This window comes from Patagioenas fasciata, chromosome Z, assembly GCF_037038585.1.
Source record: "Patagioenas fasciata isolate bPatFas1 chromosome Z, bPatFas1.hap1, whole genome shotgun sequence".
NCBI classification, from domain to species: domain Eukaryota; kingdom Metazoa; phylum Chordata; class Aves; order Columbiformes; family Columbidae; genus Patagioenas; species Patagioenas fasciata.
The window spans coordinates 16,132,417-16,160,170 of NC_092560.1; the positions used below are offsets into that span (position 1 = coordinate 16,132,417).

A 27,754-nucleotide genomic window follows, 5' to 3' on the forward strand; every position below is an offset into this window, starting at 1 on the left:
GAAGAAGACTAAGGCATGGCCCAGTCCACCCCATCAGCCAGAGATGCACTCAGCCAGAGGGGTAATTCAGAGTAATGCTGCCAGACATCATAACTGAAAATACTTTATTTGACATCAATAGTAAAGTAGGGACATTGGATTATACACCCGTTGATATATAAATGATAAAAATGCAAAAGCAAAATCATCTACAGGAAACACACAAGACCAGTACACAAGGAACATCCCAGGGAAAAAGCTGCATGCCAGGACCCTCCCTCATCCTAACAAGCAAACAGTAATCCCAAAGAAACCAAGCATTAGCATTTCCTTTGCAGCCATTTGTTCTGGGTTTCAACCATTATGCACACAGTATCATTTTGAATGTTCCTACTGGTACCGCAGGGGAAAAACCACCACCCACCACAGGTCATGGCCAGAATTCACTTCTGTGCAACATGAGGCCCCCAAAAATCCCAGGGAGAGAAATTTCATGGCCAGGTTGAGTCAAGGGCATTTTGTGAGTTCAAGCAACACAGTTTACACAGGGACAAAGAGATCTGGAAATCACAGGTCAGCACCGAAGGGCGAAACAAGCGACGAAAGGCAGATTCGTCTTTCACATGGCTTGTGGCTTTAGCAGTAGAAGAGAAACTAAGCGGCACCTTCCTGCACCGCTAACCTCTCTCTGCTGAAAATGTTTTTCAGGTTTCCTGGTTTTCCAGTTTCCACTTCTACCCTCTTTCAAGGCACATATGTAGAAACCGTTGATTGTAAGAGCCAGAAACAAGCATTCACACCACCTCCATGACATTCAATGATTTCGGCGTACAGCAAGATCATGAGTTGTTACACTAACGTTTTCTAATCTTCAGAGAATCCTAAGGAAAGTTTAAAAAAAAAAAAAAAAAACAAAACAAAAAAACACCCCGAAAACACAAACAAAAAATTTTAAAAACCCCCAAACCAAACAACAAACCAATTACAACAGGTAGCCCCTTTGCATAGCCTGTTAGCAGACAGATACCGTTACAGCTGAAGGTCCCAATTCTTCAGCTCATAAAAGGCTCAGCACAATAGCGAGGTGCTCTCTGCAGAGAGCTGTGATTTCAGTGGAGCCTCGATGGGTTTTGATGCTGCTCTGCCACCTGCAGGAGTGGGGCCCTGCTTCTAAGGCACCTTTGAAAAATTTATTGTACCCCTTAGCATCTAAGAGCTGGAGCCTGACCTGCGAAAAACGTGTAATATTTTTATATGACAAGAAGCACAAGAGAGCAGCTCTTAAACACAAGGCTGCTTCCCTGTGCTTCACTTGTGCTCCATGCAAGCCCAAATTCACTGGCCCCAGCACGACTGGACCAGCATGTCTGGCCAGCAACAACTTTTAAGTGAAGGAGGTGGAACACTTTTTGGAAGTTAGACTGAAAAGTCAGCTAGGTGTCTCCCTAGTAATTAACATCTCTGTGCATAGTTTGAGCCACTGCTGGCCTAAGAAGAAATGCACTGTCGCCCGGCCCCTGCAGGATCCCACCCCTGCAGCGCAAAGGTTCAGCAAAACCTTCAGGTCTCAACAACAACAGAAAACAAAACAAAACAAAAAGAAACACAAAACCAACCAACCAAACAAACAAAAAAAAAAAGCCCAAACCAAACAACAACAACTACAACAAAAAAACAAAACACCAAAACAAAACCCAAAACAAAAAACACACCCACAAAAAAAGAAAGGGGGGTGGGGCGAAGAAAAAAAGAAAAGAGGCAGTGCTGAAGATGATCCCCAATAACACGAGCAGTGTCCCTGATTTCAACAGCCTTCAGCACAGGCCAAGGAAGTGCAAATTGCTGTGGTCAGAGCTGGTGGCAAAGTACTCCCCAGAAGGAATTCAGTTCTTAGTTCTGGCTGAGAGCTTTAATCGCTTAAACCAGCTCCAAGGGTGTCAGCACTTGAGGCGTTCGTATGGTCACGGGAAGGAAAAGATGGGTGTCCGTACATACAGGTAGTGCCCTGGTGCACGGACAAGAAGTAGTACTCCAAAACGTGCGTGTCCCTTAAAGCCCGAGAAAATCAGAACGGAGTTTCCCGATAGAGGACATGTATTCTAACAGGCTTTAGGTGAAGACAAATCAAATAGGTGTCAGCCCTGCTGTGAATACCTCAGCACCGCAGGAGATTTCATGAACAAATATGCAGAGCAAATATAATACATGGCTTATATATAATGATGCACATCAAAAGCCTACTGGTCTGAAGATAAAGGATGCCTTGAATCATATTCTATTATGCTGCACCCTAGTTTAATCTGGTATTAAATATACTGATGATGATATACAAATTACTTTAAAAAGTTATTAAAATGTTACAACAACAAAAGTAATATGTGAATTCAAGTTTTATACATGACTTTGCAAGAAAAAAAATGTTCTTAGGAAGCTTCAGACAATGTTTAAATAGCATAGTAACTTTCTACCACCGTTAACATGTGTGAGCACATTTTAAGGCCATAATTTCATTGTGCAATTAAATTAATTCATCTTTGTTTCAGAAAAAAAAAAAAAAACCAAACACCTCACCTCCATTCCCCTGCCCCCCCAAAAAAAACAAAAACCAAAAAAAACCAAAAAAACCAAACCAAACCAAAAAACCAAGCCAAAACAAACAAACAAAAAAAAACAACAAACAAAAAAACCCCTACCAAACAAAAAAAAAAAAAAACCCACAAAAAAACCCAAAAAAAAACCAAAAAAAGAAACAAAACAGGTTGGTGTTGTGCTGAGGCAAAAAGTCACTATTACATCCAGAAGTAAGGTTATCTGAAGCCAGTGGTTTTTCTAGATGCCATCTGTGTAGCTCCCACCTCACACAGGGAGCACACTGGCAAATTCTGGCTAACTCTGGCTCAACTCACTCAAAGTCGCCTTTGAGACTAAAAAAAATAATGACAGTCATTGAATCCAGACTTGATTGTTCAACACTTCCTCTGCACACAGAGAAAATGTCTATTTTGGTCACTATGAGGAAAAAAAGAAAAGATATTGTCTCCATTAAAAAAAAAAATCTAATGCAAAGCGTAAACGTATACAATTTTAGCAGCATTTTACAGTCCTTCATAAAGTAAAACCAGGAATGAATTAAAAGGAATGTTTCATCCACCTCATTTAAACTATCAAAATAAAATGGGCAGTAATTGCTGATGCATCACAGTTGTAATCAGTAAAATCTAGGTCCAGCAATTAACTCAACAGGGGGAGCACTGCAGCAAATAGATCAGATTCAACATTTTCTGGCAAATTAAATATTTACAACTCTTATGTACAGCTTCTGGACTTACAAAACAATGGAGAGCTAGAAAGTTGTGTAAAGTCAAGTTTGGAATGGAAAAAAAAAAGCACTTGTCCAAACAATTTGAAGATGCTTTGGCATGCCAAGAGGCCCTTATTTTTTGTTCATTGCAACTGTTACAAAACCAGCAGATATAAAGCATCAGTGAGGCCAAGTGTCCTGGGTAACATAGGCAAGGTCTCTCTTGAGTCTGTGATGTTAGCTCTTTGGCGAGCCAATATCCACTGTGATCTTTGTATACAGAGGGTACTTGTCAGTTCTTAACACCTTGTAGAATAATGTATTTAAGCCGTCAGAGCTCATTGTCTCCCTTGTGTGAGCAATTCGGTCAAACCTGCAGAATGGGGAAGGAAAAGAAAGAACAAAGAAAGAAAGGAAAAAAAGTTTAAACAAGCTGAACTTCATACGACATTTTTATAGCCTCTCAGGCAGCATCTCAGAATTTTAAGAACGTGTGTATGAGTATGGGTACTGTAAACTCCTAGAGTGGCCAGCCTGAGCAGCGGGCAAAGGCATCTCTACAGAGTCAAATTTTAGCCAGGAAAAAGCAGCCAGGCTTTTAAATCACACAGGTCCTTTTCCAGCTCTGCACTAGAGTACAGGTTTTACACACTAAAGACAAGCTGGAAAGAATTGCTTAGAGCGTGAGAGGCATTGGTGTCATAAAAATCTGGGGGAAAAGGTCTGTAATAAGGAAATAAATAAACTGGCCAGAGGAAGGGGGTGAGTCACAGCTTAAGGAACAGAGGTCAGCAAGGGAGGAGATGGCCGCAGGCTTCCTGCCATCAGGCTTTGTGCAGGGCAGAGGAAAGGCAAGCAGCCAGAGCGGCGAGGGCAGGGGGCACCCCTGGAATCTGGTGTGGGGCGCAGGACACACCTTTCAGGGTTGGGTTCATTCTTGCGGTCCCGGGAATGACGGATCATTCTGCACTTCCCAATGACAGCATCCGGACGCGATATCTCCATGCCTTTAAACACCAGCCTGTAAAAAACAAGTACATTACACACCCATGATAGGTGACGGATGTGGGATGCTCTGCCACACCTTCCACAAACGACCATTGGTTTTTGAGGTTTTGCCCATCCCTCCCCTTTTTCTTTTAGGATGCAGCTAGTGCAATTGCAGCCTTGCTAACACTGAAAGGGGGGAAGGCCAGTCCCTTTCTGTGCAGGCACGTCAGCATGGGAACAAGAGACATCCCCCTGCCAACACCAAGGATCTGCTAATTTACCACACCCTCACCTGCACCGCCAGCTCCTCCAGCCCCTACACCAATCTTGCCCCAGGCTGCAGACTGGAATTTGAATGGGAGGCATCTAGTTTGTAACCTATCTGGAAAGGAGCCAGAGGAGCTTTGTTTTTTGTGATGTGAAAACTACAGTGCTGGTAGAAACCAAAGTGAATGGTGGTGAAGCAGCATGGGGAGGTAGGTATGACACACAGTCAGAGCCACAAGGGTCCCAGCTGGGACTTGGCAGGCCAGGGGCAGCCTGTCTTTGTTTGCATGCTCTCTGCAAGGCACCCGCACTTCATGGACACCAATGCTGAAAACGCATGTGGTTTCTTCCTCTCTGCATCTCTCTTTTCATTTCTACGTAGCATCTTCTGTTCCTCAAAACCTGAGTGCCCCAAAAAGAGAAGTCTACCAACTTGTTCTCAATGTGCTGCCCCACTGGAAGGTTGCTCCTTGCTTGATTTATTGAACAGAATTGATGAACCTCAGGAGGGTACAAGCACTTTTAGGAAGAACCTCCCTGAAACCCAGAAGAGTTTGGAAAGCCCAGAGAAAAGACCACACACTGGTTTTGCCATTGAGAAAAGTGAAGAGGGCTTCCCAAATCACATTGACTGCCTTGGCCATGTGTAGCCATGAAATAGCACAACCCCACATCCCCCCCACCCCAGTCTTCCCTGGGAACAACGGGATCCACTATGAGGCTGCAGATCCAGGCAAGCCCTGGGCTGCACAGAGCTAGGTGGGTCAAGGTCTTCTCCACCCCACTGGGAATCCCAAATCCCCTTCCTTTGGCCAGTGCTGGGAGACCCAAAAGTGCACTGCTCCAACCCACACACTGGCCTGGGTGCTTGCAGGGCTGCATGGCGGCTGAGCAATGTGTGTGAGGTGCAGGGGTGGGATTTTTCCAGTTGGACCCCCTCCCCAGCATACTTTGGGAGCTCCAAAATCAGGTGCCAGCACCCAGCAGGAACACACTTTTGCTGAGCGAGCAGGTTGCTCATGCACCACCACCATTCCCCACCCCATGGCTGGGACAAAAAGACACCCTGCACCCCCCAAACCAGGCAAGAGCAACAGGTCTGGGCTCGTCCCCACCCTGGAGGAACCCTGGGTGCCAAAGCAGGTATTTATTTACCTGTTATAAATGTCATCATCTTCACCACCCCAGCCCCAGTAATTGTTTGGGAACCCGTTGATCTTTCTGAACTGCTCTTTGCTCAAGGCAGACACACCTCCGAAATACTGGTTGTAAGGCAACCTGGAAGCAGGAAGAAAAGGCCATTAGAGGAGGAGCAGCCTGCGCACCTGAAAAGGGCTTACTGCTGCCCTTCCCGCCAGCCCGCAGCGAGTCAGCGCTGGGAGCAGCACGTGTCCTGGTGCCCTGGGCTCACACCAGGCAGACGGAGCTGGCAGGCTCAGTTCCAAATACAGCCAGGAAGTTATTTTGCAACTCACAGCAGCTGTAGACTTTCACTAAGTACAATGTCTTCAAAGGACAAGCCAGTGAGATACAGGTCACCTTGCCAAAGGACAGATGGGTGACATGCATGTCCTGGGAGAGGCAAGAGCTCAGCGAGGAGTCAGAGGTCCCACAGAGCCTCCTCTTCCTAGAGCTCCACCACTCGCCTCCCACAAAACCAACCAGCTCTGGCTCAAAATGGGGGACAATTCACCAGGGTATTGGGGACAGATGACATTCAGACCCACAGCACCAGGCGAGAGCCCAGGCAGGGACCACTGGGCCCTATCACAGACCTTCCTGTGCTTCAGCAAGCATAAGAAACCCTGTGTCTGCATTTCTGCCCTAAGCCTCATCTAGCTGCAAGAAAAATGTGCAGCTGCTGCAGCGACAGCCCTGCTCCAAGCAGAGCTGAGGTCTGGAGCGGAGATGTGGAGGGGTCCTGCCAGCAACGCCACTGCTCTATCTTCAGCACTACTGGCCACCTACGGTCATGACTGATTTTAACTTTATAGATGAGCTTTAAAACTCCCTCTTGAGGATTTGGGATACAAAAAACAACCCCAAAACCAAAAAAACCCAAACATACACAAGAAAGGAAAAGCAAGACACATTTTTCTTTGCAGCAGCTTGCTGTACCCAAATGTATGCTGAAAGGCACTGCATTTTGTGTTGCTCTCAGATACCAAGGCAGATCCCTCAGTGGCCCGAAACAGAACAGCCAAAAATATTTCATTTTGCTCTTAAAATAGCATCCAATGCAGTCTTTTTAAAGCTGCCCATAATTCTCACTGCATGAGAGTGTCTCACTTTTCAGACTGGTTGGAAACACTAGCTGTCTTCCAGCTTCCAGCCTGAAACACAAGAAGGGATAGGCAGGCATCTGCAAAACGATGGGCTCTTTAGCTTTTCCTCGCCCTACATTTTGCTTTGCAGAAGCTGTGAATTTTAATAAACTGCTCAGCGCTGTTTCTCCTCCTTCCTCCCCTCCAGCCCATCCTCGCAGCCACCCGCTCCCTGCAGGGATGCACACGCCAAGACAGGCTTTTGCCAGAGACATTTTCCCATGCTTTCAGTGATGGGTGGGGATGTGTAACGCTGTGTCTGGCTTGCTAGGCTAACAGCAATGTTAGGAACAAGATGCCCCTCCAAAAGGAATCTCACCGAAATCCAAATTTATCCATGGATACAGAGAGGTGCCGTGGCTGGCTGTAACATTTGTAGGTATTCCTGTCATCCATTGGGATGAGGTCTACGTCACTAAATACAAAGCAATCGTAGTCATACTCTTTCAAAGCCTCTGTGAATCCTATATTCAGCAGTTTAGCACGGTTAAATTCTTCTTCTCCATCCTAATTAAAAAAAAAAAAAAAAAAAGAGTTAAGTGACTTAAATTTCACAGCTGACATCAGCAGTTTCTTACCTGTTACTGTACGCCAGTGTCACCACACTGGTTGCCATGCCTGTGATGGACTAATCTCGAGCCAGACCACTCCCCCCACAACAAGTCTGCAGCAAGGCCCCCCCAGAATGCCACCCATGGGACAGTGGCATCTGAGCCAGCTGCAGAATGCAGGGGCAGCCGAAATGGCTGAGCAAAGGCTGGCCCCAGCTCAGCTCCTCTCTAGTGGTGGGTGGCTCCAAGAGGGCCAGATTGATGCTGAGCGGTCCCCACGTCCCACCTCACACACAGGCATTTTGTGATTGGATTTTGTGACAAAGTTCACAGACTGCTAGGACAGGCAGCTGGGGCTTCCTGGAGCAGTGGAGACAAGCAAAGAGAGATGAGCTCCTCTGTAAGAGGGGACCCTTGCTACAGAGAGAAACTTTCGTGATGCTTTGGCTTACAGCCAGGACAATGACCACAGACCAAAACCTTTCTGTGGCCAGGACTTCAGCACCCTCTTCCTAAGCTCTGCCACAACAGGGCTGTGGAACTGCGGCGTGGCCTCTGCTCAGCAGCATGTGTGAGTACCCCTGATTGATTTGCATAGTGTGATGTAGCACCAGGAGCCAAGGTTTGCCACCCTGCCGCTCGCTCCTGCTCCTGTGCCAAGCCCTGGCCAGCCAGGCACATACGGTAGCAGGACGCTTTCCGGAAAAAGGTACTGCTGGTTCAGCACATGGCAGTGACACAGCCTTGATTCCTGGATGACAGGAGGGTGTGTGCTGCTTCCCATAAGGTTCATGGTTCACGCCACCGTCTCCCATGGTGCACGGCCCCTTTCTTGCTGCTGCTCCGCCAGCCGGAGCATGATGTGACCCACCATCCCACCCAGGGGCCTCACTGGGGCTGTCATCATGATGGGAAGGACCTGAAAAGAGGTGACACCACAGCAGGGCACGTTTGTTCCAGGGCAGGTGCAGTTAATGAAGGGACCTGCAGAGAGCAAGGCAGGAAACTCTTCCACTCTCCTCCCCAAGCAACAAGGCGTCCAAAGAGAAATCAGTTTGGCTTCTCTCAGGCAGAGACATTTCAAAAGCACACATGGCTTTGAGCACAAGTATAGGCTTGCAAATTGCTTGAGAACTTTCAGAAAAAAACAACACACTCATACCCACAAACCCAAGAATACCAGTGGTTTGAGAGTAAAGATTTCCACTCCAGGACCCAACTTTGCAGCAGCGGTTTCAAACCCAAACTCCGTGCAGGGGAACAGAGCAGGCAGAAGGGGACTCACAGGGCACCGCTGAAGGAGGCTGAAGTTTTCTGCCAGCCTGTAAACTAAGACTGCTAAATCTTTTCTACCACATCCCACCTTTCCTCCTTCAAACCCTTGGAACATTGTCAAGCCAAAGGACTCTCCCACTGTGCAAGGCATTCCCCCACCCTGCAGTACCCACAATCAGCATGGGATGAGAATCAAGAATGGCTAAAATACTGTGCCCAAGGAACAGAAGCTTAAAACATCACCTCCTCCCAAATGGCTTCGCCTGGTTAATAAATAATCATTTTGGAAACTGTTTAATCCTGACCAGTTAATGGATGGACCTGCGGCTGGAAAGCCAACACAGGTTCTTGAAACAGCCACAAATATCTTTCAAATGAAGGTTTTAACATGCAAGTGTCAAACCAAGGTTTTCAAAAGCATTCATCACCTGCCTCAGGCACAAATGACTTCACAGGGAGGAGTGAGTTTTTGTGGAGGAGGATCTGAGCAAATTCTCAGCATCCTCACCTGAAACAAAAAGGTTCGCACAGTAACTAAGGTGGTGGGAAGATGATCACCATCATGCATAAGCAAGAGCAGTAAAAACTTGAGTGTAGAAAATTAAGGTAAGTCAAAGAAAAAGGCTGGGGAGAGGGAGCGGCTGAGGCTCTGGGATCAAGGGGTTTTCTTCCCCTGGAAAGGGGGCTGCCCAGTGGTCCTCAGGTCCCTCAGCACCAAACCCAGGCCTGGCTCTGCAGTCCCAAGGATGACTTCTCCCAGTCCTGGTGCAAAGCACAATGTGCTCACACCACTAAGCACCTCCTGGCTTCAGCTTAGAAAGCCTGTCCTCATTTCACACCCTTTGGCTGCGCTTTTCATAACGAAATTTCAAGGCAAAGGTTACCTCACACCCATTTTGCTACCAGCAGAAGCTCAGCCATAATTAACCCACACCTTCAGGCAGCCTCTAACTCCTCTAGGTGACACTTAGGGATTAACAGTGCTACCAGGAGCTGGGTTTTTAAACCTCTCACTGAAAAACGCCCAAAGCACAGGGCAGTGACCAGACCAAGACCACCACCTCACCCATCAGATGCTGGCAGAGTGCACACCAAGGCCCCACGCATGGAGAGGGACCAGACACACGGCGAACACTTTGCGTGGGCACAGCCGCCCTCCTACCAAATGGTTACACAGCTTCACACTGGGGGTTCCAAAAGGCTTCAGGAGAAACAAAAATCACACACAAAAAAACCCGACCAACCCACCTTTCCAAGACATTTTTTTAGTAATGTTACAGTGAGCAGGCAGTTCATGCAGCAAATCTTGCAATGCTGTTACCAGTTGTGACTCCTTTGAGGACAGGAGGCTGGTTTTCTGTCCCAGGAGGTACACGGAGCTTCACAGCATTTACTGAAGCAAAAAAAGACTGACAAGAGGTTTTGCTTTTTGCAGAAAGCTCTGTTTCTTTACCTAAGGCAATGTGGAAGCACCGGCACACTCGCAGTATATGAGATTCATATCTCTCAAAACTCAGAAACATGCTGCCATCTTCCATCTTCGACTGATCCCCAAGTTTTTGAAAGAAAAAAAAGCAGAGTTGGGAAATCCTGTACTGCTGTCCCCGCCAGGTCAGCACAGGGCACAGTGCCACAGGCGATCCTCGAGAGAGCAGAGAAAGCAGAACTGAAGAAACTTCCAGCCCTTGCCTCTGCTTGGCAGCTCCTCATCCCAAGGAGCATCCCTGTAATTTGCCACAAGGAAATGGTTTCGTTCAGGCCTGCTTGGACAGAGAAGCATTGTCCTGAAGGGCTAGGCAGTGCACAGGGGACTGTTCCTTTGACAATGCAGCCAAGCACCAGATGCAGCCTCCGTGTCCTTCCTAGGCTTTCAACCAGAAAAAGCCCAAGAACGTTTTTGCTTTTTTTCTGAATTTTTTTCCTTATGTTCTCTTGTCCTGAAACTTAATTCACGTCTAAATTCAGTGTTGGTGCCCAGCACCTCTTTCTGGTTCATGGTTTTATTCCCTGTGTCTCTCCCAGCACGCCCAAGTCCATCCCCATTCCCTGGTCCATAAGAGACTGGTCGAAAGGGGAAAACCTGCTGCCTGGGTCCTGCAGGATCTGACGCCGACTCCTCCTCACACCTAGTGATGATCAGCCTGAGCAAAAGAACACCCAGGTGTTTCTACTTTTCATCTCTTACCTTTGCTGAATCTGGTTTGCTTGGCCAGACCTACCCAAACATGCTACCTTTTTTTGCTGCCAGGCAGATAAAATTGAGGTTTTTGGAACTGCCACTCAAGTTAAAGGGCTTGCAAATCAGCAAGAAGCCTTCTGTCTCAATTTTGTCCTGCCTCCCACGTCCATGTAGGAGGCAGCTCTCTGATTCCTCCCACAGACAGCACAGCAGGGGACCCATGGCTGCATCCTTCTCTCATGGATTCTAAACTCGCAAGGTATCAGGGAGGTAATTGTGAGGATATATGTTTCTGGCTGGCAAGGAGAGAGCTATCACCTTCAACAGGACGCTGCTAGCTAAGCCAGGGATCCCCCAAAACAGCCTGAACCACACACACGATGTCCACATGAATGTCCACGGTCCGGTGGACTTGAGCAGGTAGAAGGATTTCCAGGGCCATCAAGAGACACCAGGAGACATTTTGCTTTTTCGCCAGAGGGTATTTTGAGGCGTCAGCACCATTACGTCAGGTAGCAGGAGAGAGCGGACACAGAGGAAACGAGTCTCCTCTCCCACCACAATGAGGTTAAGCAGGAGCCATGGACAATTCCCTCCTTTCCCACATACCCAAGGGTCCTGACACCCCCTGCAAAATAACATGAATAAGTGCGATGCCCCAACCACTCTGCACTCACACACACACTCCGGAAAATCGCTACCAAGGACATTGCAGGTAGCACCAGGGGCCAGTGGAAAACTCTTGAACAACTGCACAGTTTTCAGGGAATTTGCTAAGTCTTCCCCTTCCCAAACTTCTGTCTGTCTCTATGAGCATTTGCACAGGCTGAAATGCAGCAAGAAAACTAATTTCTAGACCTGAGCACCCCAGTGGCAGCAGCTGAAGGTGCCAGAAAGCACATGGGTAATGGTGAGAGCAAGCAGGGCTGAGGCAGACGCCACAAACTCACCACTGCCTCCTCATGTGAGGAAGTCAAGCTTGAATGGCATCAAATGTGCACCACAGCACGTGTGCCCAGCCGCGTGTCCTCTTCTCAAATTTATTCGAAAGATACAACAACTGCTACTCCATGCATCAGAATTAGGTTTTGCCGGGGGTGGGGTGCGGAGGGTGAAGCACAATATATATTTTCCACTGGCTCCTGTTACACACTGGACATTTTGCAAACATCGTCCCCCTGACTTCAGCCAGGTCCTACTCTGAGGTACTCAGGCACGCAAGAACAGCATGGTGGAGACACAATGGAGTGGTGAGGGAAACACATTGCGCTGAAAGAAGAAGTTTGACATTACCAGTGCAGCAGTAGCAGGGCTCAGCGCTCCTCTTTCTTTCTATGAGATGCAGAGCACAGAAGAGCACGTAGGCAGCGTGTAAGAACCAGATCACACAGTAATTCTCCTTGCTTCAGTGATTGCTTTGCTATAGACAGGATTAACAAGTAAAGGTAATATTTCCCCACTAGAAGGAAAAATAAAATAAAAAAAAGGAGGGCAGATGCAAAGGGAAGGACAGACAAGAAAAAGAGAAAAGCAATTGTCAAGATAGCAGAGAAATAAGACTGTTTTCCTACTGTACTTCTGGCAGAATTAATACATTTTCTGCAACTCTATTCAGTGTTCCCACTCACTCTCAAGAGATGCATCCAGTGGGTTTACTACCACTACTCACTCTGCCTCATACAGACACAGCTTGTTAGAGGCACGCAGAAGGAGCATGTTTATTTTATAAATAATGTAGTCTTACTTGCTAACCTACCGCTGCATGTGTTCAGGACATATGTACCCTGTGTACTGGATGTCACTCCAACTTTGCTCAAGGGATGTGTCTGGAAAAAATATTTGCTTCAATAATTTTTTGAGGGTTAAGTTTAGAGCATACAGACAGCCTGACAGGCCTAGCACTGAAGGACAGGACCAGAGAGGAGGAGCCAGCAACATCAGGCAATGCAAGCCAACATGCACCATCGCAGTAGCAGCAGGAGCTCCAGCCAGGCTTTGGACACTGTCTGCCTTTACAGGTGCTGGTGCAGCTCCACATGATGGATTGCCTTCCTTACCCCTGAACACCACTGATGGGGAAATACCAGCCCCAGCTGCACCACCAGTTCTTTGTGATGGAGACAGCCGGTTGCCCACAATCGGTGCCCCTGGACTGCAGCAGGCAACTCTCTCCAGTCCTCGGCAGAGACAGATGGGGAGCTACACCTGGCCAGGAAAGCAGCAGCCTCCATCACTGGATCACTGCTGGAAGCCGCATCACACCCTTGCTTCTGTGGCACGCTCAGAGAAGGGAGGCATGCAGCTCTGCCACCTGCACCCACCTGCACCTCGGTGACCGCTGGGGACTGCGGCTCAAGCAACTTTGAATCCTGTGTTCAGTTTTGGGTCCCTCAATACAAGAAAGACATTGAGGTGCTGGAGAGAGTTCAGAGGAGGGCAATGAAGCTGGTGAGGGGTCTGGAGCACAAGTCTGATGAGGAGCACCTGAGGGAACTGGGGCTATTTAGCCTGGAGAAAAGGAGGCTGAGGGGAGACCTTATTGCTGTCTACAGTTACCTGAAAGGAGGTTGTAGCATGGAGGGTGTTGGTCTCTTCTCGCAAGTAGCAAGTGGTAGGACAAGAGGAAATGACCTCAAGCTGCACCAGGGAGGTTCAGAATGGATATTAGGAAAAACTTCACAGAAGGGGTTGTGAAGCATTGGAACAGGCTGCCCAGGGAAGTGGTGGAGTCACCATCTCTGGAGGTGTTTAAAAGGCATTTAGATGAGGTTCTTAGGGACATGGTTTTGTGCCAGATTTGGGTTACAGTTCAACTCAATGATCTTCAGGGTCTCTTCCAACAAAAATTTTTCTGTGATTCTACCCTTGCGGCACCAGTGCAGCCTGAAGGACAAAGGGCTGGGGCTGGCCCCGTGTTGCTGCAATGCAGCAGCACCAGCTGCTCTTTGCATTACACAAGAAGGGTCTCCTTACAGGGCTTAATTTTGCGGCACAGTGTGCCAGTCTGTATGCTGCATAAAAGCCTTGTGCCCTCAGCGACATGGCTGCCAGGCCACAAGCACAGTCAGCCAGAGCATCTTGGATGCTGTGCTTGGAGCTACCGCTAATTTCCTGCAAATCACTTTTGCCCGGATCTCTGGCACCATGGAAATGAGCAAAGTAAGCAAGAGAAATACAAGTTAGCAGAGCATTTGTTTTTTCTCTAGAAAAAGGTCTGCCTTTACTTTCAATTCTGTGAGGAAATTTATTGCTTGGGTGACCACTTTAAATATTCGTGATGTTTGATATGCCCAAACACATCAGCTGATCTGCAAATTTAAGGAGTTACATTTAAAGAAGCATGTTATTTCATCTCAGTCTTTACAGAGCTGAGAAAACAGGATATAAATACATATCCATGAGAGAAACTGCTCTCTGAGTTTGTCCAGCCGATGGTATCTGCTGGGGTTCTCAGAACTGCATCTGGTCTTTCATGCTGTATCCCATGCAAATACCTATATATTTTAAGCTTTTCCAAGTATGAACAACACCTATTCACTTAATCACCAGTATGGTATTAATTAAGAGAGGCTGTTTGGAGTGAAACATGTCTTTTTTTTTCTTTAATTTAAAGACAGGTCTAAGGCCATCAGATAGCAAGAATAAAAGAAAAAAAAAAAACACACAACAAAAAATCCACCTTGTTTCTTTTCTGTTCTGTTCTATTCTCCTGAAGACAATCACTCACCTGCTCCACTGCCACATCTTTGCATTCTCCATCCTGACACTTTGTGCATTTTTACTAACATGAACAGAAGTTGCTTGAGTAAGTAAGTGTGAAATTCTACAGCTTTACAGCATGCCCAATGCTAGATTAGGCATTAATGCCACCTTGTCACTTCAAAGATCTCTGTATACAATTCCTGCAGCACTTGGGGAAAAAGGAACATTTGGAAAGAGAAATTAGGTTGGGTTGTGCTGTTAGGGATTTCTTCCCTCCTCACCATGTGGTTTCTTTAAGCAGAAGCTCTTTAGAGTGAATCGCGCCTAACTGGAGGAGGGGATTCCAGATTTCCCATCAAAATAATCAAAGCAAAATTGCCCTATGTCTTTAGCACCTTACCTGATTGATAACATACACTCCATAATCTAGTTGCTGCCTTTGGAGAATTGGGTGTAGGTAATAAAGCCAGTACTTCAGGTGCTCCTCTCGGTTCCTGAATGGTATGATTACTGCTACTTTCTGAACTGCTATACAGTCCTTTGGAGCAAAACGACCTCCTGCTTTGACCTCTGGGTTTATTCTCGCCACTTCTTCCAGGTTCACAGGCCGGGAAAACTCCACATGTAGCGCACCAACTGGAAGAGAGCCACAGCACAAAACAAGTTAGCACACGTAATCTGAGCAGACATCCTTTACACACTTGGATATTTTTGTTTTGCTTTTTAAAAACAGAGGTTTGAATCCAAGCAAAATCCCAGCAGTGCACAGAGGTGTGGAAGGTTGGACCAGCTGTACCCAAAGCAAGGGCACAGAACCATTCAGAGCAAACCCGCAAACGCTGTGGCCTCTCGCTATCAGACCCCAACCAAGTCACTGATGCCAAACGAGTATTGAAAATCCTCCTATTCAGGTGGCAAACCAACAGCTGTGTTCCCACTGGCCACAAAACCAGCCTAGAGGAGAGTGTTGCCCTCTGCGCCCTTAACCCACCTTGCACAGTGTGAGAGTCAAGCACTTCAAAAATAGTCCTGCTCTCCTCTTGACGTATTTACTTATGCCAAGGTTAGCCAGATGCAAAGTGAATAAAACCCCCTTTCTTGCTTTTTTTCTTAGATACTTTCAGTGTTCTGTAGGCATGCCCATTATTTATTAAAATCCTGCATTAGAACAGCTAAAAAAATATATGCAGATTTGCATGCATGTTGGCAATTCCTGCACACAGTTTCAATAGCGGTAGGTTTTGAAACTGCCAAAATAATCTGTGCCAAAACTGCTGTGTAAAACTGAGAAGCTCCCCCTGGCACCACAGAGAGGACGGCAGCTCCTGAGAAGCTCAAGGCCGAGCACAGGGAGAGAGGGCAGCGACAGCCCCGGGTTTATACAGCGCTGATATGGTTGAGGAGACCTACTTTGCAAGATTTCAGCTCACATGTCTGCAGGAGAGCTCTTTGCTTGCCAGGGGCTATCTGCTCTGACATGCTGGCTCCAAAGCGGTCCCTCCCATACAGCTGTACATGGGTCACACATCGCTGACCACAGCCCTTTTCTGGATGTCCCCACTCTTAACATCCAGGCTGTCCTTTCTGCAGCATTTGCTCCCAGCTGTTCCAGCCCTGATGAACAGGCTTGCAGCAAAAACCGAACAAGTGAGGTAGCTGCCAGCAGACAGACCGCTCTTGCTGCCATGTCCTGCTCCCAGCAATGGCGAGCTCATAAACTGGGTTTTGCACGCATGCTCAGCTCCCAGTAAAACATCTGCAGCAGGTATGGATGCATGAGCAGAAGGTCTTTACCATAAACACTAGGCTGGGGATCACTCCTTAAAGATTTGGGTGCTGTGCCCTCCCTCTCTCCTCTACCTGGATGTGAATGCGTGTGTGCATGCACGCACTCGCATCTGTGTCTTGGAGCCACTGTCTCCTCTTCGCATTTGTTGAAGAGACCTCCAGGTCCCTCTGAGGGCACAGACAGCACACACATGCCAGCAGTGCGAACACGGTGCTTATGGAGCCTCTTGAAAAGAGGGCATAGTGATTTTTAGAGCTCTAAAAAGTAGCCGTCACAATCAACCTTGTGCATATGCAACACATGGCTACTAAAAAAAGCCGAAATCGTGCTCTAGGCTCACAGGTCGTTGCCTGGTTGTTTATCTAGAAAAAGCTACTGGAACAGGCTCCCCAGGGAGGTGTCACGGCTTCAAGTCTGACAGTATTCAAGAAGAGACTGCACAACGCCCTCAGACACACCGTGTAAACTATGGGGTTGTCCTACGCAGGTACAGGAGTTGGACTCGATGATCCTTGTGGGTCCCTTCCAACTCAGGACATTCTATGATTTTATCCCTTCAGCTGTGCTGGTCTAAAAACCTGCGCTCACTCAGGCTGGAGATGGCAAGAAGAAGATGGGCCAAACAGGCAGAGGTGCTCCGTGCACCCACAGAGGCACCGAGGAAGCTTTGCCACCTGATTCACTGCCTGCACAGCAGAGGCAAGACCTTGCAGAAACCAGCACCATGAGCAGGATGCAAAGGGATCTCCCATTCTCTGTATTTTGCAAAGGTTAATTAGGCAAGTTTGCACGTTTCTCTCTCACACAGGGAGAAGCAGCCATTTCTCAGGGCCCAGGCACTGCTGGGATCACTCTGCCCATGCTCTCAGCACTCGCACAGTTCCCAGCTGCATCCCCAAGCTGCCTGCCTGGTTGTTCCATGGCACGATGCCTGCCCTGTGGCTGCATGGCTGGGGATGAAGCCTTTCTGGTCAAAAAGCAGTGTGCAGGGAGAGCTGGAAGGGTGCTCTGCAGTGGGAGGAAGAGGCAAGAATGAGAGGAACTGGGACAGGAAGGAACACACAGCAGCAGCACAACCAGGACCAGGGCTCAGCGGTGGCAGGATTGGGGGCCAGGCACAGCCACCCACACATTGGGACAAGCCGGGTGCAGGTGCCAGAGCAGCAAGGCCAGTGGGGGCAGGAGGGGCAGACAGTGCATAGTTTCCTCCAAATTCGGTTGTTGCTTCATCCCCCACCATGGTGGAGAGCGCTCTCCCAGAACAACCTCTGGTCTCAACCCACCTCCATGCCTGCATCCCCCTGCCCACCCCTCTGCCCCACAGCATCACCTCTGTTAGGAGACCGGCACTCAGGATGATGACACACTTCTGTGCATTTAAAACAACAAAAGGCATTGTGTTGGGCACAGGTCACCTAACTGGTCATGGCCAGCGAACAGGATTACACTGGGCATCTTTGCCCTGGGAGGTTAATTCCACTGCTGAGCCCGCACCCTGCAGTCAGCAGCAGGACCAACCTGCCGGAGGCTGCAGGAAGCAGTGGGAGGAAGCAGCACATCCCGGCCAGCCCCGCCGCTTCCAGGCGCCAGCCGGCTGCGTCCCTGAGCAAGACCCTTCCTGACGGGTTCCCAGTCACTGCGCTCCCAGCTCCCAGCTGCTGCCTGCTCAGCTGCCGGGTGCTGCTCCGGGGAAACTGCTATGAGCCCCATCAGCCCAGGGGATGCTTTCTGGTTTAGCAAACAAAGGATCTTTTAATGTCTCACATTCACTGTCACAGAGTAAGGGGTGAGGAAACTAAAGTTTGTTATTTAGGTGAATTTACAGGTGAAATCTCCCGCTGGTGGCTTGTGAGCCGGAGCTGGGCAAGGAAAGCCACAAGTGTCTGGACACTGCAAGTCAGACTTTTGCGGGTTGGTACCCACAAGCCCCCCAGACCAAACATGGACCTCTCATCCCACCAGCACTTGCTCATTTGCTTTCAGGAGGCTGGAACATCAGCAAGGAAAAGATGGGAGAGAAGAAGACATTCATGATAAAAAACCACCTGTGGAAGTCAAAGATTTAACAGTTTCAGAGTCTTGAAGGACACTGGTGAGGAATCATCTGTACTGCTCCAGCCCTTCAGTTAATCAAATCAGTTTTAAAGGCAGCACACATTGTAAATGCTGCCCCAAGGGATGCAGCCAACATGCAGGTCAGTGAGAAGACCCCCGTCACTGGCACTGCACACATACAGCAAGGCAGCTGCTTCTGAGACAGGCTTGATGCAAGTCACCTAATGCATACACTCGCTGGAGTCAGTAAGAATATGAAAATGCAAAAAACCTGAATAGGCTGTTTTCAACTATGGAACAGCTAAAAGAAACTAGACTTTGTGAAGCCATGTGGCTGACAAAAAATAACAGCATCCATACTACCTGCTGCAAATCAACGCTTTCAGCTCACTTCTCAAGCAGGACAAGTCAAATCTGCAAACACAGGCTTTCCAATCAGTGACCAGAGTCACAGTTCCAGTTGCGAATTTTAAATCATTTTGTCTGAAATGTGACTACCTGAACAGCCAGCAGCCCCAAGGCTGTTGTCTCCCAAGGATGCTGACTCAGGACATGATCTGCCTATGCCAAGAAGTTTGCTGCGAGTGTTGTCCCACCAGCCAAAACTGTATCCCTGTCTGTGTTCGCTAGGTAAACTTTCCAGCCTGATCGATTTAATCTCAACCTTTTCTATTTCTGCCTAAGGTGACTGCCTGACATAGGAGCCACTGTATATTGAGCCCCTGCTAAAAACAGACAGGCACGACAGGGCTATGTGGACTTGCAACACCAGTCACACACAGTGCCTGGGATTTGTAGGCAGACAGGTTTTTGGAGTCAGAGTTACAAAATTCCACAGAGCAGCTTCACGAGCCTCAAACATACATTTTTAGCAAAAGAAAACCTTGAAAACGTGAATAAGCAACTGCTAGTAGCTTGCAAAAGACACGAAAGTACAGCATCATATCCAAACACTTTAGAGACTGTGAAAGGAGGTTTTAGGTGGCAGTGGTAGGGGTAAGAGAGAGACACGCACACATGAAAGCCAACCCCCTCCCGCCCCCCATCTCTGACACTCAGAAGCGTTTCTGCTGAGCGGGACGGTGCGGAGGAAACGCGTTGTGCAGGCACGGGTGCCGCTCGTGGTGCACACAAACAGGAAGCAGCTTCCCACACGAAGCATAAGGTGAGGCTTGAAAAACCCAGAGCCAGCACAGCTCTCAGACCTCAGGAACCTGGCCCACAGCCCCAGTCAACTTCTTGTCCCCGACATCCAAATGGCCAAGCTTGCCACAACAGCTAAACCTCCTTAGCTCATCCCGCTGACCCAAATGAGAGGACCCTCACACAAAAAGTCCAGAATCCTCCCAGCCTGATGCCATAATAAATCTAGAGGCTGCCCCAGCCTCCCTGGACCACAGATACTAGAAGTGTTGGGAAAACTCATGCGGCAATGCCCTGCAGAGCCAGAATTGTTCCCTTGCATCCCTAGGGGGGCTGCGAATAGGATGGTGACCTGCTCCATCCAAGCAGGTGGTGACAGGTGACACCACATGGGGCGGCAGCCACAAAGGGCAGCCCGGGGCGGGGTTCAGATTGGGGCCAGGGGGAGAACCCCTTCCCCAGGAGGCCGGTGCAGCCCCAGCAGCAGGAGATGGGAAGGAGGGCTGCGGGGCTCAGGGCCAACTTTGCAGAGGTGATCTGGCGGACTGAATTGCCCTCCCAAACACTTCACTGGGACAAACGGCAAAATTCACCTGTGTGCTTTAAGCCAGGAGCAAATATCAGATATTTAATTTAGTGAGAATGAAAGCAAAAGCATGTGACATGGAGGTCGGAAAAAATCTCTCCCCAAACAGAGCAGAAAAGAACATTTCCACTATCCTGGCCGAGAGCCGGGTGCTGCTTTCTGGCTGCTGAGCCACGTGCACATCCACACTGCCATGCTCAGATGAACCTCATACGAAAGGAAAGCTGGAAAAGAGAAGCAGAACTTGCAGAAAGAGAAAACAAAAACAAAACAAAACAAAATAAAAAAAACAAACCACTCAACCACCCTCTCTTTGCAGGGGCCCAGCAGAAAAGGGAAGGGCCCATCGGCCACACCAAGTCTACCCTGGCTGCAAAAAACAAAACCAGCTCCACCCTAGAAAACGCAGGGGCAAGTCCCTGCACCCCGGGCTGTGGATCAGGGGTCTCTCCAGCCCCCAGACCCACGTGACAGCTCCAGGGCAGGCAGGTAGCTGCATCCCACGGCTCAGCAAAGAACAAGTTTCCTATTAAAATCAGCTCAACTTCAGAGCTGCGCCAGCGCCCACGCAGGCAGCACCAGCCCAGCTGGGACTGGAGCTCAGCCCTGTGGCGGGGGGACAGGATCAGTGGAAGGGACAGCCCCAGCGCCCCTCACCGAAACACATCCCCTGAGCAGCCTCCTGGCCTGGCCTGCAACCCGCTAGCCAAAATAACCATGGGGATATCTCTGTCTCCTATTAACTGGCTGGCAGCTGCTGCCCCTTGCTGCCTGCAGCTCTCACTCCCTCTTGAATGTTTAAAACAACAAAAAGCCATCCTTGGGTATGGCCAGAAATATCCCAGTGAAAAAAAAAAAGCCTTCCCCTTCCCAAGGACTGGGATACGTTTTCTTTGGCTGGTCTACGCTTGGAAAGTTGCATCCCCTTACAGATGTCAGCTATGCCAACACAAGGCTTAAGCCTGCTACACCAGCACATGCCCGGTCTTGGGCAAGCTCACGCAGCGTCTGGCATCTGCAACTGGGGACCCCAAAGGGAAACAGGCTGAAAAAAATTAGGATGCATCACACACTGGCAACGCTGAGCCTGCAGGATGACAGGTTTGCATGATTAACTGAGTGACTACAGACATAAAAAAATGTCTTAATCCAACCCCAAACACTGCCTGTTCTAATACAAGGTCTCAGACTAGCACATGGTGTCTTAGAAAAAAATGAAAAAGATCGTCACTTCCACAAGAAGGTACTTTTGGGAGAGAAGCAAAGTCCTCATCGGTGGCTCAAATCCAGCACACACTCACTGAAGCTGCTTTGAACCATCTGCCTTTGAGCCAGGCAATCTGCACGCGATTAGCCCTGCTCGCTGCCGCCACAAAATTGAATTCCAAGCCCTCAAAACAGCAAACTCAAAACAAACAGAGAGGCCCGGATCAGAGAAAAAGCTGAGCTGCGCCCCACCAGGAACCCCTCACCCCGCCGCAGGATGGGATGGGCAGACAGGAGCTCTCCCCAGCTCAGTGGCATCCCAGGGACACGGCTTTGCCAGGGGCAGCCCCAAATCACAAGACAGCCCCCAGTACCCCCACCCCATCCCATCTGGCCTGTGGTGGCTGCACCTGGATCCCAGTGCTGCCCCAGGGCTGGGGTGTACTGCCTCAGTAGCAGTGGGTGCCAGGTGGGGCAGAGGTGCCTCTGTCTGGCCAAAATACAGCCAGGGCTTGTGCACCCCCAAAAGCAGGGGGTGCTACAAGTGGCAGGGAGTGTGGGAGGTGAGGACAGGAGCAGGGCATTGTGTGCCTGGGAGAATGGCTGCTGAAGCCTTGCTGCCCCTGAGCGCCCAGATTTGCAGAAACCCATCCCATCAAGTCTTCACAGGGCCGTTGCCGGCTTCAGTAAGACATGGCTGCAGGTAAGTGCCCTCTACGCAAGTCCAGTGACACCCTGGCCTGGGGATCAGTGGTAGGGGAGGTGACACAAGCAGCCCACTTTCAGACAAACATCTGCAGGGGCCTGGGGACTGCCCCGAGCTCCTGCAGCCCAGCTGCAGCCAGCAGGCAGCTGGAAAGTCTGTTTGCCATGACCTAGCATTGTCAGCGGCCACGGCCACCTCTTGCCCATCCGGAGGACTGAATCTACGCCTTGCTCACCAAGTATCTCTCCTCGCAGGCAGGAGCTCTAGGCAGTGATTTGCACAAAGGAAAACACTGTCCTGGTGGGGACAGGCTGATCAGGAAGACTTTTTCCAGCCCAGAGAGACAGGGGCAAGCTGGACACTGACACTACTCTGTCCATGTTCCAGAAAAACCCCAGGTCCTCAGCCCCACCACTGCAGCACTGCTGTGGACAGGACGACTCTATCCCCAAAAGCTCTATAACCAAAACCCCTCCTGCCCCATGGGGAAGGGTGCACAGGACAGAGGCTGGGGAGCTGTAGCTGCAGGATACTGGCTAGAGAGGATGGTCCACAAGCGAGGAGATGAGCTGAGTGGTGAAGCCCAGCAGCCCGCTGCCTTGGGCTTGTTGACGAGGCCACCAGACCCAGAGCACCTCCCAGCTGAGGACCATACACACTGCCCCTTGGGGTGGGAGGGGGACCTCAAGGCAGTGACAGCGTTCTCCATCTGCTGAGTGAAGTCAGAGTAAGGAGCTCCACACCAGAGGAGGAATGCTGAGAGCTTAACTGAATTCTGCATCCAAGTGCAGTTCACGAAGCTGCAAGCGTCCGCCTCTTTCCAAACACAAACTTGGCCCAGTTTCCAAAGAAATTAGCTGTTGCCTCAGATCAACGCTGGCAGAGAAACAAGTACGTTATAAAACACTAGAAGCATGAGACGGAAAGCTGTCCTTTTGTCCCCAGCACATCCCATCTGTTGTGCCGTGTTCCTGAAACAGCCGCTTTACAGGAAGGCGCAGTACCTTTCCGAGTTAGACTGCAAACCCAATTAATAGTCCTTGACCTTCATTTTGACCAGATAAGAGGACGCTAAGGATGCTCTCACCACAAAGGCTGCTCCCTGCCCGCCGAGACAGCCTGCGCTTCAGAGGTACGACGTGCTCCCGACCACACGGGTAGCGGCAGGGCTGTCGGCTGCGTTGCCAGAATCGCGCGTCCGCTCCCTGCCAAACATCTTAAACATATTCTTTGGAGAAGTTTAACAGTTTCTCAAACTCTCTTTTGAGGCCAAGGAAGCTTAACTTTTTGAGCAAACTGGTCCACGTGTTAGCTCCCCCTCCCCCAGCCCTCTCCATGCGCTTCTCTTTGAGTTTCTGTTTTACTTTTTCGAAAGAAGGCAGTGGAGGGACAGAGCACAATTCAGATTGCAGACATGAGCAAAGTAATGCCGGTAGCACCCGGCCTGGGAGGGACCAGACACAGCGGCTGTATTGGAAAGTATGAAAAACTAAAAAGGCAGAAGATAAAAAAACTTCTGTAATACAGGCAGTAAACATCACCACTGCTTTGACAAGTAACCTCTGTCACCTCCAAACAAACCTCAAAGCATCAGAACATTCTCATCACATATCTTCAGTACCTACAGTTCCAGAGTGACTGCCTGCACTGACTACACAGGCACGAGAAGCGGTGCATCAGAGAGAAAGCCTGTACCACAGGTCCTTTCCCTACAACTGACCAGCAGATGCTCATCCACAGGCTGCCCAAAGGAGCTACTTTCTCTCAATCCTCAGGGGATTTTTAGGGTTTGGGGTTGTCAGTTTTCTAAACTTAAATCCAAGGGTGAAAAGCTACTGAAATGGACACCTGACTGCAACATATTTAGCGTACTTGGGTCATCTTTGCCATGAGATGCTCACAGGCCTGAGGGTAACGATACATCTCTTCAGTCTGCCATCCCTGGGCAAGGAGACCGCTGTATTCTAAAATAACCTCCATAAACAACACGTGCACTTGATCAGGCAGGACTTGAAAATGACATCCCTGAAACACAGATAAGCCTGTCCATGAGACTCTGCTTTGCAGACTTCTGGCACCAAAAGATAAGCGCTGCTTTAAGACAAGCTCTTTTGGAGAGGAATCTCCCTAGCAAAGAATGTGCCCTCTTCTGCACTCCCTCCTAAAAACAGCAGGCACATAACTACTCCACCACCAAAACACAAAGACCTCATGGAAAACGTAGAAAAAAAGCACTATACTGTTTTGAAAGCACTTAGGCCAACATAGATACTACTTCTGTAGAGCAGCTTTTAACTGTTTGGGTAATTTTAACAATACTGTTCTACAGCTCTTAAAGAACATAATAGTTTGGGGAATGGACACCTGCAGGATATATCTGTTTTTACTTGCTTCTGGGCTTCTAGGAGGCTGAAATTTCACTGCAGTAAGAGCAGGCACTGCTTCTCAGTACACCATTCAAGATACTCATTGGCACACAGCTCTCAACTGGAGCATAAATCCAAAATCCTTATACTAGCTTGTATTAGAGAATTTCATAGCTGTTAAGGACTTTAATTCAAAGTTGAATTATGGTATTATTTCCCCAGCACTGATTTACGTTTTCAAATTATAAATAAGGGCAAGTGAACCACAGAAGTATTTTAAATTTGCCTGCTTCTTGTAGAGATTAAACCTCCTTCAGGTAATCCATTTGCTGCAGATCCAGACAGCAGGGATTGTAAACTACTCTCTCTAAACAGTGCCCGAACGAAACCTCTGGGCCTCTGAAAAAAGTACCTGGCTATGTGACTGTTCAAAAAGCCCGAGCAGCTCAGTCACACTTACCCTGCATGATCCATCACGTTTCCCCACCGTGCGGGGAGGATGGGAGCAGAAAATAAAAAAAAAAAAAAAAAAAAAACAAAGAGGAAAAAAAAAGAGGTGCATTTCAAGAAATTTAGGTTTACACTAAGGGAACAGGGCAGTTGGAGCTGCCTGTTCCCATCAGAAACCCTTCTCCTTGGTTTTGGGAAGGTGGGAATCTCAGGAAGGTGACTGCTGGTGCCTGCTTGTTATGTTCATACTGATAGGAGCTTTGTGCACAAAAAGAGGGTTCTATCAATTGTGGGTGAGTGAATTAAGTGTTAGAAATGCCTGCAGTGTACACCTCTCCACCCCCTACTCTGGCCTTAGAGATACATGAGATGTTGACCAGGGCAGACGCAGCTCTGACCAGCATCTGAGGCACAACACGATTGTTTTACAAATGCTGCTTGCTACCTAAACCTGAAAAAAAAAAAAAAAGCAGAAGAAAAATAAATACCCATCAGGTTTCTTACCTACATGCTAGCTACAAACCCTGAAGCCGTGACAGTGCCAGCCTGCATCTGAGTGCACCACCATGCAAGCACTGAAGGTAACACAGCTAGAAAGCATTTGCCTACTGTGTTGTAAAGAGCTACGCTCTGCACTGCCCTGTAGCTGTCTGAACATAGGTAACCACTTCCAATAGCCTTTGGTGGATTCTGCAAATTGCACTGAACACATTACAAAGACAGTATAAAATATTTTAACTGATCCTTCAGCATCTAACTGTGATAACACTTTGAATCTTGGGGACACTAAGAGCATTTCTCTAAATTCCAGGCATTTCAAAAGCACATGACTCACTCCTGAGAGGATCAGGGTAAGTGGAGACCATTTAAAGCAAAGCAATATTCATAAATGGCTCCCACATCCAGTCCATGAGGACAGGCATACACAGCCACTTTCAACTTATAGTGATCTAGGGGGGAAAAAAAAAAAAGTGAAAGATATGAATAAAAATCAACAACAACAAAAAAAACACAGCACAGTTCCTTTTAGTGACCTCAAAACCACCTTCCTAAAATAACAAACCGGTCATTTGTTATTCAGATGCATTGATCCATAAACAGCTGACCAGTGAACACCAAGGGAAACTATGAATTTCTGTGTCGGTATTGTAAATTGAAAACCACAGGTAGCTTCTCGGAAGTCCCCTCCTCACTATGATCTCTGGTAATAAAGGTGTCTGTGCTAAAGTGGCATGCTGATAGAGACAGAAATCATTCCAAGGCTCCACGCCCTGAATAGCTTGTGGCCAGGTCACCATCCACTGGGATGGTGGCTGGTCACAGTGGTGACTCTACATACACCACAGGAGGGTCTGTTCAAGGAGCAGCAGCTACAAACAGCAAGGTGGTTGAGAGCCTTGTAAGGGGAGGAAAAAAGCTGAAATTCACCTCACCCCCACCTCTGCCTTGTGACAAAGCTGGTGGATCAAAACAGCTACAGGTGATCAGTGTAAAAACTAGACCACTAGCAGGCTGCAAACCCACAAAGAGCCTGACAGCCTTCCAGTCCTGGGAAAGGCCTGTGGGGTGCACAGCTCCAGCGCAGATAAAACACACTCCAGGCTGCCACGTATCAGGCAGGATACAGCATCACAGGACCAAATACGTGGGAAGTGCCGTTGGGATGCATAACAACTGTATTCATGACCCTGCCTCACAGCGCTTTGTAAATCTATGCCACTCATCGAGCAGGTCCGCGCACACACAAGACTGCAAAAGTCTGGACAGCCCGTCTGATCCTTCCTGTGAGATTGCGCAAGGGGAGTATTTTGGGTAGAGTTCCCAGAGGAAATTACCCAACCTCCCCGACAACCAGAAAGAAACCCAGCCGGACTGGCAGGGAGGGCTCCCCAGAAGTGCCGGGGGTCCGCTCGCTGCCGCCTTCCTTGTGACAGCATCCGCGTCTCGCTCCCCGCAAACACCGGCTCCCCGGGGATTCTCCCACAATCCCCTTCCGCCGGGCGCTGCGAGGCTGCGGCGGCGACACGCGTGGGCAGCCGTGCCGCTGTCACACCCGCGCCCGCCCCGCGGGGACAGACACCCACGAGGGACACCGGGACCCCACGCGAGGCGCCGGGACGCGGCGGCCGCCCGTGATGCCCGCGCCTCCCCGTGGCCCTCGCGGGGTGGGCGACAGGAGAGGAGGAAGCGGAGCCCCTCAACCCCCCCAAGCCCCAGCGGGGCGGCACTCACCGAGCAGCGGGGACGGCTCGGGGCAGAGGCCCGACGGCGGGGCGGCGGGAGACAACGAGAGGTTGGAGGGCGGCGCGCGGCGCGGCGGGGGCTCGGGTTTGCCCATCCGCCCCAAGGCGTTGCCCGCCAGGTAGTAGAGCAGCGTGGCCGAGAGGTGGAGGGCGCAGAAAGCGACGAGGAAGCGGCAGGCCCGCTGCAGCGAGGTACCGGGCAGCGACGACTCCTTCATGCCGCTGCGCTGGCGGGGAGCGCCCGCCCGCCCCGCGCCGCCGACTGGGGACGGGGACAGGGCGGGGGCGGCGGCGGCTCCGCCCGCCGGGGGGCGGTGTCGCGCCCGCGCCCCGCCCACAGCCTCCTGTCGCCCGCCAGCGGCGGAACCCTCCCCGCCATCATCCCCTGGCAGCTCGCCCAGCATCTGCCCCCCGGCATCCCCCCGCCTCCGCCGGCGGCTCCGCGGGGCTGGCTCCTGGAAGCGCACCCCCCTCTCTGTCTGGCCCTCCAGTACGGTGCCCGTTAACACCGTGTAGTAACCGTGGCTGCAACTTCGTGCGGGTCACGGTACAGCATGCAGAAACGCTCCGCTGTAGCAGAGGGTGTAAGAGGCTGCTGCGAGCTGCTGCAGAGTCACACAGGCTGTGTTTGGGTTCATGCTC

At 49.5% G+C, this 27,754-nt stretch overlaps 1 protein-coding gene across 1 annotated transcript; it reads right to left on the reverse strand.

The window, feature by feature from the left end:
* Positions 1-90: 90 nt before the first annotated feature.
* B4GALT1 (beta-1,4-galactosyltransferase 1) lies at positions 91-27,491 on the reverse strand. The gene is given in 7 exon segments (XM_065860708.2): positions 91-3,653; positions 4,197-4,301; positions 5,693-5,815; positions 7,181-7,368; positions 14,969-15,204; positions 27,102-27,356; positions 27,359-27,491. Coding segments are annotated over 7 exon segments (1,176 nt in total). The 3' UTR covers positions 91-3,517.
* Positions 27,492-27,754: the final 263 nt, after the last annotated feature.